Source organism: Rissa tridactyla, chromosome 12 (assembly GCF_028500815.1).
Source record: "Rissa tridactyla isolate bRisTri1 chromosome 12, bRisTri1.patW.cur.20221130, whole genome shotgun sequence".
NCBI classification, from domain to species: domain Eukaryota; kingdom Metazoa; phylum Chordata; class Aves; order Charadriiformes; family Laridae; genus Rissa; species Rissa tridactyla.
In genome coordinates this window covers 12,991,537-13,003,621 of record NC_071477.1, presented here as the reverse complement: position 1 = coordinate 13,003,621, position 12,085 = coordinate 12,991,537, and the positions used below count along the sequence as shown (strand labels likewise).

At 46.6% G+C, this 12,085-nt stretch overlaps 1 protein-coding gene across 5 annotated transcripts in view; it reads left to right on the top strand.

Moving 5' to 3' along the window:
• The window catches only part of PPP1R16B (protein phosphatase 1 regulatory subunit 16B), a 62,898-nt gene extending 51,522 nt beyond the window's left edge, over nucleotides 1-11,376 (top strand). For all 5 annotated transcript variants that reach the window (XM_054218660.1, XM_054218659.1, XM_054218662.1 and 2 more), the window contains exons 4-11: nucleotides 618-763; nucleotides 2,856-2,959; nucleotides 3,269-3,393; nucleotides 5,642-5,767; nucleotides 6,124-6,199; nucleotides 7,513-7,642; nucleotides 8,387-8,555; nucleotides 9,116-11,376. In XM_054218660.1, the coding sequence (XP_054074635.1) occupies nucleotides 618-763; nucleotides 2,856-2,959; nucleotides 3,269-3,393; nucleotides 5,642-5,767; nucleotides 6,124-6,199; nucleotides 7,513-7,642; nucleotides 8,387-8,555; nucleotides 9,116-9,637 (1,398 nt within the window). In that variant the 3' untranslated portion in view covers nucleotides 9,638-11,376. The remainder of the gene's footprint in view (nucleotides 1-617; nucleotides 764-2,855; nucleotides 2,960-3,268; nucleotides 3,394-5,641; nucleotides 5,768-6,123; nucleotides 6,200-7,512; nucleotides 7,643-8,386; nucleotides 8,556-9,115) is intronic.
• Nucleotides 11,377-12,085: the final 709 nt, after the last annotated feature.

The window sequence follows — 12,085 nt, the reverse complement described above, 5'->3', positions numbered from 1 at the left end:
CCCCGGAGGAAAGCAGTTGAGGCCATTCTTGCAGGCGGCCCCTGGGGCTGTGGTGTAAATGTGTGGAGGATGCTGATTTTCTTCAGGAAATGAAAGGTGCCCTGTCAAGTACCTCATAATTCTGAGAGTCCAACTTGCATCTCTTCAGATAACCGTAGTAGGTAGCGTGAGCTGCTGGGAAGACTTTTACAGAAGACTTTTACTCATCACATGCCAGCGTGTGGGATTTTTCCCTAAGAAAAGGGAATGTCAGCTTGTCAGCTCATCCCTTGGTATGTGGTTATACTGGTTACGTTGAATTTCTGCTATGTTTGCTCTTGAATATGAAAGACCCAGTAGAACAGGAGCTGTGCACATATTTGCTATTGTTCCCTACTGGTTCTGCCCCCAAACCAGAAGGCTCTATAAAACACCAGTGACCTTCAGTCTGTCCAGCGTAGGTGTTCCGCATGGTGCCCTTCTGACCTGCTTGTGCTCAATTTGGCATTTAACTCTGTTGGAGATGCTTGTTGTCAAACACTGCAGGATAAAGTAGGTCTCCACATCCAAGTACAGCTGAGCAGGTATTACCTTCCTCAAATTTAAAAAAATAAATGTCTGCATCCCTTCCTCACCAGTGCTGCATAGACAACTACGAAGAGATAGTCAAGCTTCTCCTCAACCATGGGGCCAATGTCAACGCGAAGGACAACGAGCTGTGGACTCCATTGCATGCAGCAGCTACCTGTGGTCATATCAACCTGGTGAAGATCCTCATCCAGCAGTAGGTGGCTTTTTGTGTCTCTCCCTTTCTGCAGATCTGATTCTACCCACAGCTTCTGTGGATGGAAACCGAGACTGCTTAGTACCTTGCAAGACAGCAGCAATGGTGATTATTCCCTGCTTTCAGGCTATTCATGGGATTCCCTCCTACATGGGGGAAAAGGGGGATGGAGGTTGAACCGTGCTCGCTGGGTGGGTAGAAACAGGAGCAGCCAGCAGGATGCACCCTCACACTCTTCAACACGACTTCAGGTCTTCTAGCCACAGCCAAAGAGACACTGATGTAGGAGGACAGTGGCATGTTTGTATAGCTCAAATGCTTGGGTGAACTGGGCGACCTGTCTTACTGGGTCTTAATTAGTAACTAGTTAGCTTCTTGTAATAAATTTGTTCCCCAGTGGTGTGACACAGGGTGCTTGCCCTGGACCTTCCACTTGCCTTTACCAAGGCCCTAAAGCTCAAGTCTTTCCTAGACTTGCCGGCAAGGAGGAGGAAGCCAGGATGTATTTTGAGCTGTACCATGTGCAGCATTTAATGAGCACCCGCTGTGAATCCTGCCTGGAGCAGATAGTCCTGACTCTGTATGGAGCCTTCATCTCCATCTCCCAGAGTGACGGTGTGGAGGGCAGAGTGTGCTTTGGGGGTGTTAACATGCTGCCTTGCACAGCAGTGTCTGCTGCTTCTGCCTCAGGGAGGGAGACTTCTCCCTGTGTTGCTGTCATCTGGGAGACTAGCATTGAAAATCTGGCCCTTCTTCTTTGGCCAGACAATGAAGGAAGTGGAGTAGAGGATGCAAAGAACCGTCTCTTGGAGGACCTTCCCACTTGGGTTAGGAAATGTTTGGATGGGGAGCATAAAAATGGAGCAAACATGTTGAACAATGTAGTGCATTCCTGACTTTTAATTGCAGATGAGGGAATGTCATGGGGATGGGTGGCAAGGTGAGGAACTGGAGTTTATGTCCCTAGTTGTCATAGACTGCCCCGTGTTGAGTAGCTGCCAGCAAATTTGGACACTAGTAACCTAATGTCACGGTCCCATGCTCAGAAACAGTCTTCCCCTGGACTTTTGAGGAATGGAGTGATTGTTTTTTTCCTACAATCAAAGTTGTCCTGTACAGGAGGGGTCACATCTGGTTAAACTGGTTAAACACTGCCTTTGAAGGCAGCGTTACTGATGATGGGACCTGGAAACCTTGGAGACCATCAGAGGAAGTAGCCCACAAAAGCTGTCCAGTTTCTTGGGGTTTTATTTTCTGATTAAACTAATGCTAATACTTTGCAAATGTGAATTTCAATGTAGTTTGCTCTGCTCAGGCAGAGGGAGAAAAAAAATAAAGAAAGAAACAGGAATCTAAATGCAAGTGGATACTGTCTGCTGTCCTTCCGTGGCTGGTAACTGTCAAGGTAGATTAGAATCCAGCAGAAACTGTTTAACAGCTGGCAAAAATGGCACAGTTCAGAAGGTGCTGGAAACTTTCTACTATGTGGGAACATGGGGACAGCAATCAACTTAGTTGGCAATTTTACTTCCAAATAATGACCTCCTGGAGGTCACTAAAGCACTTAGAGAAGTGCTATCGGACAATCAGAAAGGAAAAACTCACCACTTGACAGGATATTTTTTTTATTACTATTTTTCGTCATTGTACCCTTGGCTAGACAGAAGGCTCCCTCCACCATTCAGCCGGTATCTTTCCCAGCTTTTCTGGTCCTTGCAAACTTTTCATTGAAGGACTGACAGATGCCCGGATAACAAGAACCTGATAGTATCCAGAAATTCAGCAAATAAATAATTTCTATCACTGAGAAGCTGACAGTCTGTCCAGTGCCAGGATCAGGAGAGGACAGGAACGGTTCAGTGGCTCATGTGCCCCGCAGCCCATGAAGGAGGCGTAAGGTGCTGCCTTTTGTCCACTTCTGGAATTTATCTTCCCCATTCATAGCTCCATGGCTTTGCTTCAAATCTTCATGACATCTGGGCAACTATTAAACCGTAGTTAGTTTTTGCTAAGCATTTCTCCCAGTGTTTGGCACCATCTGCTCTAAGATGTCTGAGGTCCTTTCTTGTGTAACTCAGCTTTCTCCTTGCAGTGGAGCTGACTTGTTGGCAGTAAATGCGGATGGCAACATGCCGTATGACCTCTGTGAAGATGAGCCAACTCTGGATGTCATTGAGACTTGCATGGCCTATCAAGGTAAGGAGACTGAGTTCACGTAAAATACAAAAATGGGTCAATCAATGGGTCAAAAAAAAAATTACCTTCTTTCTCAGCTCTTGATTTGACTCTGGAGAAAAGCAGAGAGCTGCTGCCTGGCATAATTTCTTGGAACCTGACTCTGTCTAGTTTCTCTGATTCCTAAATAACGATGAGGGTGAAGGACAGCTCTCAGTCCCCTCAGCTACATGGCCTCTGAAAAGGATGTGAGGTCATATCAGCCAGGAATCAAGCCTAATTTTGCTCAACCCTTTCCAACTCTTCTCTCTATAACTGGAATTTTAACAGGAATTACACAGGAAAGGATCAATGAGATGCGAGCTGCTCCAGAGCAGGTCATGATCTGTGACATTCATGACATACTTGCAACTGGACAAGACCTGAACAGGACCGATGCCCAAGGTGCTACGCTGGTGAGTGAAACTGCTGCAGCTTCGCTTTTGCCTTCCTTCCGCCCGTGGGTTACGAAACCTGCCCTGTGGCAGGAGTTATACAAAATCAACACATATAAGTCACTGAGAGGAGCGAGGAAGCTATTTTGATCTTTTTCCCTGTTTCATTTTATTGTCACGTAGGAACAGGCTGTGTCCATGAGTACAGCTGACACGACTTCGTGTCCAACCCTGCGCTTTTTGAAGCGAATCCCTTGTTCATGTGAGCTCCGATGGTTGTCCAGCAGCTTAGGTCCTGCAGCAAGGCTGCTGAGCTCCTGGGTTCTGTCTGACAGGGGCTGGTACCAAAGAAAGGTGCAAGAAATCCCATGATGAAGAGTTGCAGAACATAGCACTTGTGCTGACCTCCGAGGAAATGGGACCGAAAGACCTCCCAGTAATGTTTTGCTTCTCACTAGTCCTGTAGCGGACTAGCGAGACTTCTCCTCTTCTAGAAGAGGACTTCTCCTCTTCACAGTTGAAATAGGATGAGCTCTGAGAGGAGTTCATACCTTCAGAGTGGTGCATAGGTCAATATTTTGCTCAGAGATGCAGCAGCAGACCACAATTATGAAAATCTTCAGAGACATGGAGTATTGTGGGGGACTAACCTGACTCCCACGGAGGAGACGTGCGAGTTCTCTGGTTTTCATGGGAGCATGATCTGGTGTTGGGCACCCTGGAGACACTCTGCCTCCTCCTCTCTCTGCTTTGCATGGCATCTGGCTCAGGCAGAGTCAACGGAGGATGTTTATTCACGTAGGATGGCATCTGCCCCTGGGCAAAGGAGAGCACCAGCACAAACGTACAGCACACAGCAAGGCGGCATCTGATTGACTGGACAGAGACCGAGAAGGCTGAACAATCCTAGTCCTGTTCTCTTCTTCTTCATCTGCAAACCTGTGTCTTAAACCCTCGCTTACAGCAGTCCCGAGTGACGTTCAGCAGTGCTGTCATACGTGTTGGGGACTTTCATACAACCTTGATCATTTGGTGCTGGGGTCCAGACATAACTGATATCCAGGCCACTTGGTGTAATCTGTTTGATGGCCAGACCATGGCAGTGCATTCACGTTTCTTTATCTAAATTGTCACCCATAGCATATACCAGAAGCGTAAGGGGAGGGCAGGCTCCCTGCAAGATAAACTTGGATGAGTGAAGCTTTTATTGCAGCTTATTTTTTTAACATGTTTTTCCCTTTAACAAGGATTATAGACATAAATTTAAGCAACCCTCTTGACTTTTTATATCACCCCCAAGTGATTCCTTGTTAATTCATATGGCCACTAGAGGGTATGGCCCAGTGCCATAAAACTTAGGTAGAAATTAACTGAATTGCCAGAAAGCACCATAATTTATTTCCAGATGAGGGTTTAACTTTGTGTGGTGGAATCCACGTGGAAATTTTTGAAAAGAAGCTTTAATTCTTCTCTTCACAATTGAACTCTTTACTCTACTCTTTAACTCTTCACAGTTGAAACAGGATGATCTCTGAGTGGAGTTCATACCTTCAGAGCGGTGCGTAGGTCAGTGTTTTGCTCAGAGACGCAGCAGCAGATCACAATTATGAAAATCTTCAGAGACATGGAGTGTTGTGGGGGACTAAGGGAGACTATTATTGATGCTTCCAAAGTGATGGCCATAGTTGGAAGCCACTATCTGAAAAATCAGATTCCCTTAACTAAAATTAGCCAAGGATTAAAACGTTTTTGATTTTCAAATGGTGAAAATAATTATAGCGTGAGTGAAAATGCACTTGCATGAAGGGAATCCTGACTAAAGCAGGCTGAAATTTTGATCCAAAAAATCGCATCCACAGCATTTAAGTGGGGAAGAGGAGACATTCTTCTGGCATGAGGAATGCAGAGTTTTCAGTGGATGATGTTCTCCACTGCAGGCTTGCGTTTTGATGGTGCTGTTTCCCTACAGAGTGGGAGCCACTTGAAAGCCCTTGATTTAAAATGTGAAAACATTATTTTTCTAACCCATATATGTGAGTTATTTTAAGAACCGTTAAGCAGTTTCCTCTCCAAACAGAATTATATGCAGATAATATTGAGTTTTAGTAACAGCAACAACCTGCTTTTGACCTCATGGCATCTGCCAAGCGTGAAAAGGGCTGCCCGTCTGCATCTAGGCTCAGATAGCCAAGAAATTCCACTGCAACTTGATGTATAAAAGCATTCGTGGTCCTTGCAGGTGGCTCATGCTCTGTTCCTTGTCTCCTAGCTGCATATAGCTGCAGCCAATGGTTATCTGCATGCAGCTGAAGTCCTTCTTGACCAGGGGGCAAGCCTGGATGTTAAGGACTGGGATGGCTGGGAACCTCTTCATGCTGCTGCTTTCTGGGGACAGGTAATGATTTTGTTGCAAATGTCATGTATGAGGGGGGCATTTCTTTCTGCCTGGACGAGTTGTGAAGTACTCTGCAAATGGAAGAAACCTGTGCTAGGGCTGGACTCACTGGATGGTGTCAGGTGAGGTCCTGGGGCCTCCAAAAAGAAGCTGTTGCTGAGAAAGTTTGGGGAGAGTGTGTCTGTGCAGTTGAATGGTAGGAACTTCGTTTAACATCACACGTGTACCAGAATGATTTGAGGCAAGTTAAGCATGTGTGCCATTGCTTCTTATCTTATTCTAGCTTTTCAGCTTTGAGGAGGAAAGCAATTGCCTAAAATACCTCTATCAACTTGGCTTTGTTTCCCTTTCTTTAGATGCAGATGGCTGAGTTGCTTGTGTCCCATGGGGCTAGTTTGAGTGCCAGGACATCTTTGGATGAGATGCCAATAGGTGAGTTTACTAAGCTTAAAAAAAAAAAAAAAAAAAAAAAAGAAAAAAAAAAAAGAAAAAGAGATCGCTGAGAAAAGCTTCTCCCCCTAAGCGTGCTGGAGTCTTCACATGGAGCTTTCAGAAGCATTAACTTCAAACTGAAGGAGGGTAGATTTAGATTGGATGTTAGGAAGAAATTCTTTCCTGTGAGGCTGAGGGTGGTGAGGCACTGGAACAGGTTTCCCAGAGAAGCTGTGGCTGCCCCATCCCTGGAGGGGTTCAAGGCCAGGTTGGACGGGGCTTGGAGCAACCTGGTCTGGTGGGAGGTGTCCCTGCCCAGGGAAGGGGGGTGGGACTGAATGATCTTTAAGGTCCCTTCCAACCTAAACCATTCTATGATTCTATGATTTTCATTTTTCAGGTGTCTTTAGAATCAAAGTTGCAGTTACTTTAACTGGGACTAAAGTTTTAAAATGCCTACTTTGTTCTGAAAACACTTCTTCCTGCTCATAAAAACAAGGGAGAAGGAATTGCTCAAGCACCAAGTCTTTCTCCCGTGTGTTTCCACTCATGTACCTGTACCTGTGCTTGGGAGTCTCCCTGCTCTCACGCTATAGTCTTGGACCTGAGCAGCTGTTGAGTGCAGCCCTAAGACTCGGGTGTCTTACTTGGCTTTGATGCAATGAAGTGTGATAAACGATAAGGGATTGGAAGGGAAAGAGAAAGCACACACAAATCTTGGAACAGATTGGAAGGAAAAATGCCAAAGTGCTAACGTCTGACCATGCAGAGTATAACCTTGTGCCACGTTTTCTTTTGGCAAAAGGTTTTCTGAGCCTTAATTGAAAAATCTGTGCATCGTCTTTTTGAAACTTCTTGTCTTCTACACTCATCTGCTTTGCTTTTGTCTATACTCTTTTTCGTTTTGGAGGCTTAAGTGAAATGCTGTATTCGGGGGAACTGCAGTCTGGTAATTTTAGACATTTGTTTTCCTCCCATCTTGAAGCATTGATACAGTGGTCACTATATCTCTCACCCTTTCATGGGTAAAGGCACAGCATGCTCCAGATGGGACAAAGCCCAGCCGAACAGCTGGATCGGCAGAAAGTTGAGCCCCCGTCACAATCAGCAGCTCTTGTTTATGTGTCCAAACCATTCTGCCTCCCCTGATTTGTTTGGAAATTAATGTGCCTAAGCATATTCTGCTTAAATTTCCCTTCTCTTCCTGCTAGCATTTGTAGTTGTGTATACGAGGAAGGCGCAGTTAGTAACGTGGTGTTAATGGTACCGCATTTGAACCGTCTGATTAATGGCTTGGTTTGTGTGTGCCACAGATCTGTGTGAAGAGGAGGAATTCAAAGTATTACTTCTAGAGTTGAAACACAAACACGATGTGATCATGAAGTCTCAGCTGAGGCATAAATCCTCCCTGAGTCGAAGGACCTCCAGCACTGGCAGCCGGGGGTGAGTGCGTTGTCCCCTGCAGGTCACCGGTGCGTTAGGGTGGTCGCTCAGGTGTGGCTGCAGAGCACCCTGTGGTCGGCAGGTGGAGGACAACCCGCCTGTCCTTTCTGAACGAACTCTGAAAGGCAGAAGCTGGCTTTTGGTTGCTGAAGGCAGAGCTCCTTTGAAGGGTGGTTCTTTCGTAGCAAGAGGTGGCGTTTCTTGGGAGGAAGATGGCTTTGTGGTTTAAGAACTGCTCTGAGTAGAGGGCCAAGTGGTGAGAATTTACCCTGTTAAACCACTGACACCGGTGTCGGAGAATCGGTGCTTCAAATGGGTTTACTTGAGCTTCTCAATAACATGTCTCATGGCCAAGATACTGTGCTGAGACACAGTTTGCACAGGTCTCTTTATAGGATGTTTACTAGACGCCAAAGCAGTCGGGCAGACCACAAAACTCCATAAACAGCCCGTGGGCCCTTTCCCTCTACATTTACTCTGCTGGTTGCAGAGCAGATCCATTTGGTGACCTGTATGAGATCTAACCCAGATTTGCAATACTACTTTAAAACTCCTTAAAATTCCTCCCGCCTTTAATATCCGCACTAGTGCCTTTGCTTTGCGTGGGTGCCAGGAAGCTAAATTCACGTTCCATTCCAGTGGGAGAGGCTGTGAAGCGCAAGGAGGAGGTGAGAACAGCTACAGGGTAAGAGGAAATGTCATGTCCTGCTCACAGCCTTGATGTCCCTTGTCCCTGACCTGCAGGAAGGTGGTGAGGAGGGCCAGCCTTTCGGACCGAACAAACCTGTACAGAAAGGAGTGCGAGAAAGAAGCCATCGTCTGGCAGCAGCTGGGAGCGTCAGAAGAAGGAAGAAACTCGGGTCTCATGGGAGAAATGGGGGAGACTCGTTCTGACCAGGAGAACACAGACCCCGTAAGGAATCTCTTCTGTATTGTGGGAAGTCACCAAGGAGGGCTGGTAGCGCAGGTTCAATAGCAATGGCTGCCCTGGGATGGAAGGTGGCTGAAAAATTTGTAAACCTCATCCATCAGATGTAAGCCGAATTCTCATTTGGTATAAACTGGGATATCCCACTCACGTGGAAAGCCTGGTTTGGATTTACAGCTGCGTAGTTTTGAGATATGGCTAACAAACTGCTAATCACAAAAGAACTGTAATCTTGTTTTGCAGGTTTTTTTGTTTTTAATTCAGTTATTGTCATGCATTATTAATAAGCTTATCTATCTATTTTTATTTTTTTTTTTAAAGTGAGTCCTTCTGAGTTAATGTTACGTGTTTCTGGATGCGAACCAGCTCCTGGTTGGGGCTCACAGCATTGTAGGGTCCTCTTAGTGGGTGAACTCAATGTTTGCACTGCAGTACCTGTCTGGTGGAAGGGCTGAGTGTGAGCAGGCTTAGGAAGTTGTCACAGGGATGAACTGTGTTGTGAGGGACAGGGCAAGATGCTCTTCTTTCATGTCTTCTTGTTACAGAATTCAGTGCTGGAGAACTCTTCCCTCCTTCCGGAGCTGGCAAACAAAAGCACCCAGTGTGACTCTGAAATCCCCCTCCAGAATGGACTCATGGCGTCTGCCAGCACTTACCAGTACACCTTTTCCAATGGGGACGTTTGGAGTATGCACGCTGACCCTGAGAGTAATCCAGGCCACATGCTGCCCTACGGCAACCCTGGGCTCCCTGAGACGCAGCAGTTCTGGGGTGCCTACAAGGAGCACAACCATCAAACGCTCTCCGAACTGAAGCGGCAGCGGGCTGCGGCCAAACTCCTCAACCACCCTTTCCTCAGCACCCACTTCGGCAGTGGCGTGGGAGGAGTTGCTGAGAACGGGGGGGAGGCCAAGTCGCACCTAATCGGCCCCAGGACTTCTCCCTACAGCACCAATGGCACCTCAGTGTATTACACAGTGTCCAGTGGTGATCCACCCCTCTTGAAATTCAAAGCCCCCATGGAGGAAATGGAAGAGAAGGTGCACGGGTGCTGCAGAATTTCCTAGTCTCATCTGTTTCTCACCCCAGAGGAAACGAGACGCGGGTGGGCTGGTTGGATCTATTGCAGCGGCCGGGTTGTTTGCATTCCAAAGGGAGAATTTGGTTATGGACATCCTGACTGCAGCGGCCTTGTTCATCTTGAATTGTATTCTACCTTTACCCTGCCAATTACTTCCATTGCAGCTCAATGAGTAATGCAGGTGGAGCAAGGCTCTTAGGAGAGGAAAGGATGCGCATCAGGATGATGTAAAAAAAAAAAAAAAAAAAAGGGTCACCCTCATCATGCTCCCTGGGGAAGAAGGTATGGTGCACTGCCTCCTCATCCTTGGGAAGTCATGAGATGCCTTGGAAAGGAGAAATGATCTGAATTAAAATCTTTGCATCTGAGCCTCTTGCTGTAAGCCACCAAGCTTCTGGAAGGTGACAGTTCAGACCTGAATTTTCACTCTTGGCTGATGGATATATCCTGGAGCGGAGGTCAACCCCCACACGGGGTTTGCAAGAGCGGACAGAGCTGTATTCCGTACAGCTGGATCCAGCACGTACAGGGGCCGAGCAACAAGCAAGCGGAGGTGCCGCGCTTGCTTTAGGGAGTTCGCAAGGTGTGTGACGGCTCACCATCAACAACTGTGCGCTGGCTGGGTCCTGTTCTGCTCCTGTAAACGCATTGCCGCAGACTGCCATCGGGTTTAAAGCAGAACCTCTCCTGGAACAGGCTTCACTCAATAGGCTTTAAAACTGATGTTGCAATAAGGGGCCCTGGCAATAGAATTTTACTGCAATAAAATACTGACAAAGGTCTATATTGGGATAAGTAATTTAAAAAACTTATTTGTACTATTTAGACTCTTAATTTGTTAAAACTAAAAAGACTTTTACTGATCTTACTTTCCTATTGATTCTGTTTGTTTACTCTGTACGCACAACACAGACCCTAGGGGCAGCATGCTTTGTGTGCAGATGGTTCTGGATTTCCAGAACCACAGTGCTTGGGCGGGATGAGGAGGAAAGGCTTGCCGACACTCATCTAGAAACATCGGGGCAGCGTTTCTAATCTCCCTAGATGTTACGACACTTGCGTTAACCTGCAGTCTTTGGCTGATGAATAACTGTTAAACCATTGCTTTGGTAGCTGAACATTGCAGCACAACAAATTTTTTTTTTTTTGGTCTGTTTTTCCAGCTCCCACGCTGAAGTCAGCAGTGGTTAGTAGCCATCAGAAGAAGGCTTAAATGCCTCTGTGTATAAGGGAGTTGCCTAGCACCATAGCAAAGCCTCTCTGCTGTAGAGTGATTGGCACACCAACAGCGGAATTTTTGTGTAATTCATGTTAGCTCTGAGAGACTACCTGAGAAACACTAGCACGGGGTAGCCGGGGGGTTTGGCACCGGCTCTTCAGTGAGTTAAGGCTTGGCATACCTGGGGAGGTGAAAGGAGAGCACCCCGTGGGAGACCGCGCTGAGGAACCGGCTGCAGTCGAGTTAATAAGTTGTATCTGTAGAAGTAACTAAATCTTCAAACCTTTTTTCTGCACAGAGGGGCTATCACACACATAACTATTTGCCTGCATGAATATGTGTCTTCTCGGGCAGTTTAAGTTCCCCACTCTGAAAACGTAAGCCTGTTGGGGTCTCTGTAAGCCATCAGTGGATTATCCAGCTCACATAGTTGTGCTTCAGCCAAGCAATAGCAAATGCAGCTTCCAGCCACCTTCCTTTTACCTGGCAGCTGTTAGACATCACACACACACCTTTTTTTTGAGGCTATAAAAAGTTGACTCAGGCTGCCAGTGACCGTTAAGTGCTACCCTCCACTCCCCATCAAATCTAGCCCATCGCTGGGGTTGGGTGTTCCATGATCCAGGGCTCTGGGCTCCTCGGGGCAGCAGGGGTGGCCGTGTGTCACCACCACAACCATGCCGTGCAGGAAATGCTTTTGGACCTGTGAGGTTATTACCAGGCTGGCAATTTACTCTTTTGAACTCTAAAGATACAATTCTCTTCCCTTACCAGTTTTAGGAACAAATTAGAAAATGGTAGCAGTTGATCCGATTGTTTTTTTAAAACCTCAGTTCAGTTAAAGGCAGGGCGTTCTTTGTTTTGAAACATTCAGAGAAGTTGGGCTTCCTCCACTATTGAAACGCGCGTGCTAAATATAAGACTAGAAAATACTTCTTGTGCTTGACTTAACCTTAAGGGATTTTAAAAGTCATTCCCTAGTAGAAAGAAGATGATGACTTGGTAGCGGGACAGACTTTACCCCATCTGTGTGTGGTTAACAGTGGGTCTTCTGATTACCTCGAGAAAATTCTTCTGGGATAAGACCAAGTGTGGCCTGGGTATTCCTGAACGGGGGCAGATGATCTTTCAGGTGCCTGTTTTCCCTCCACTTCCATCCTAATGAGAATTCTGGACTCTATAATGAATTCTGGTGCCGGTATCCACTAGGTTGTA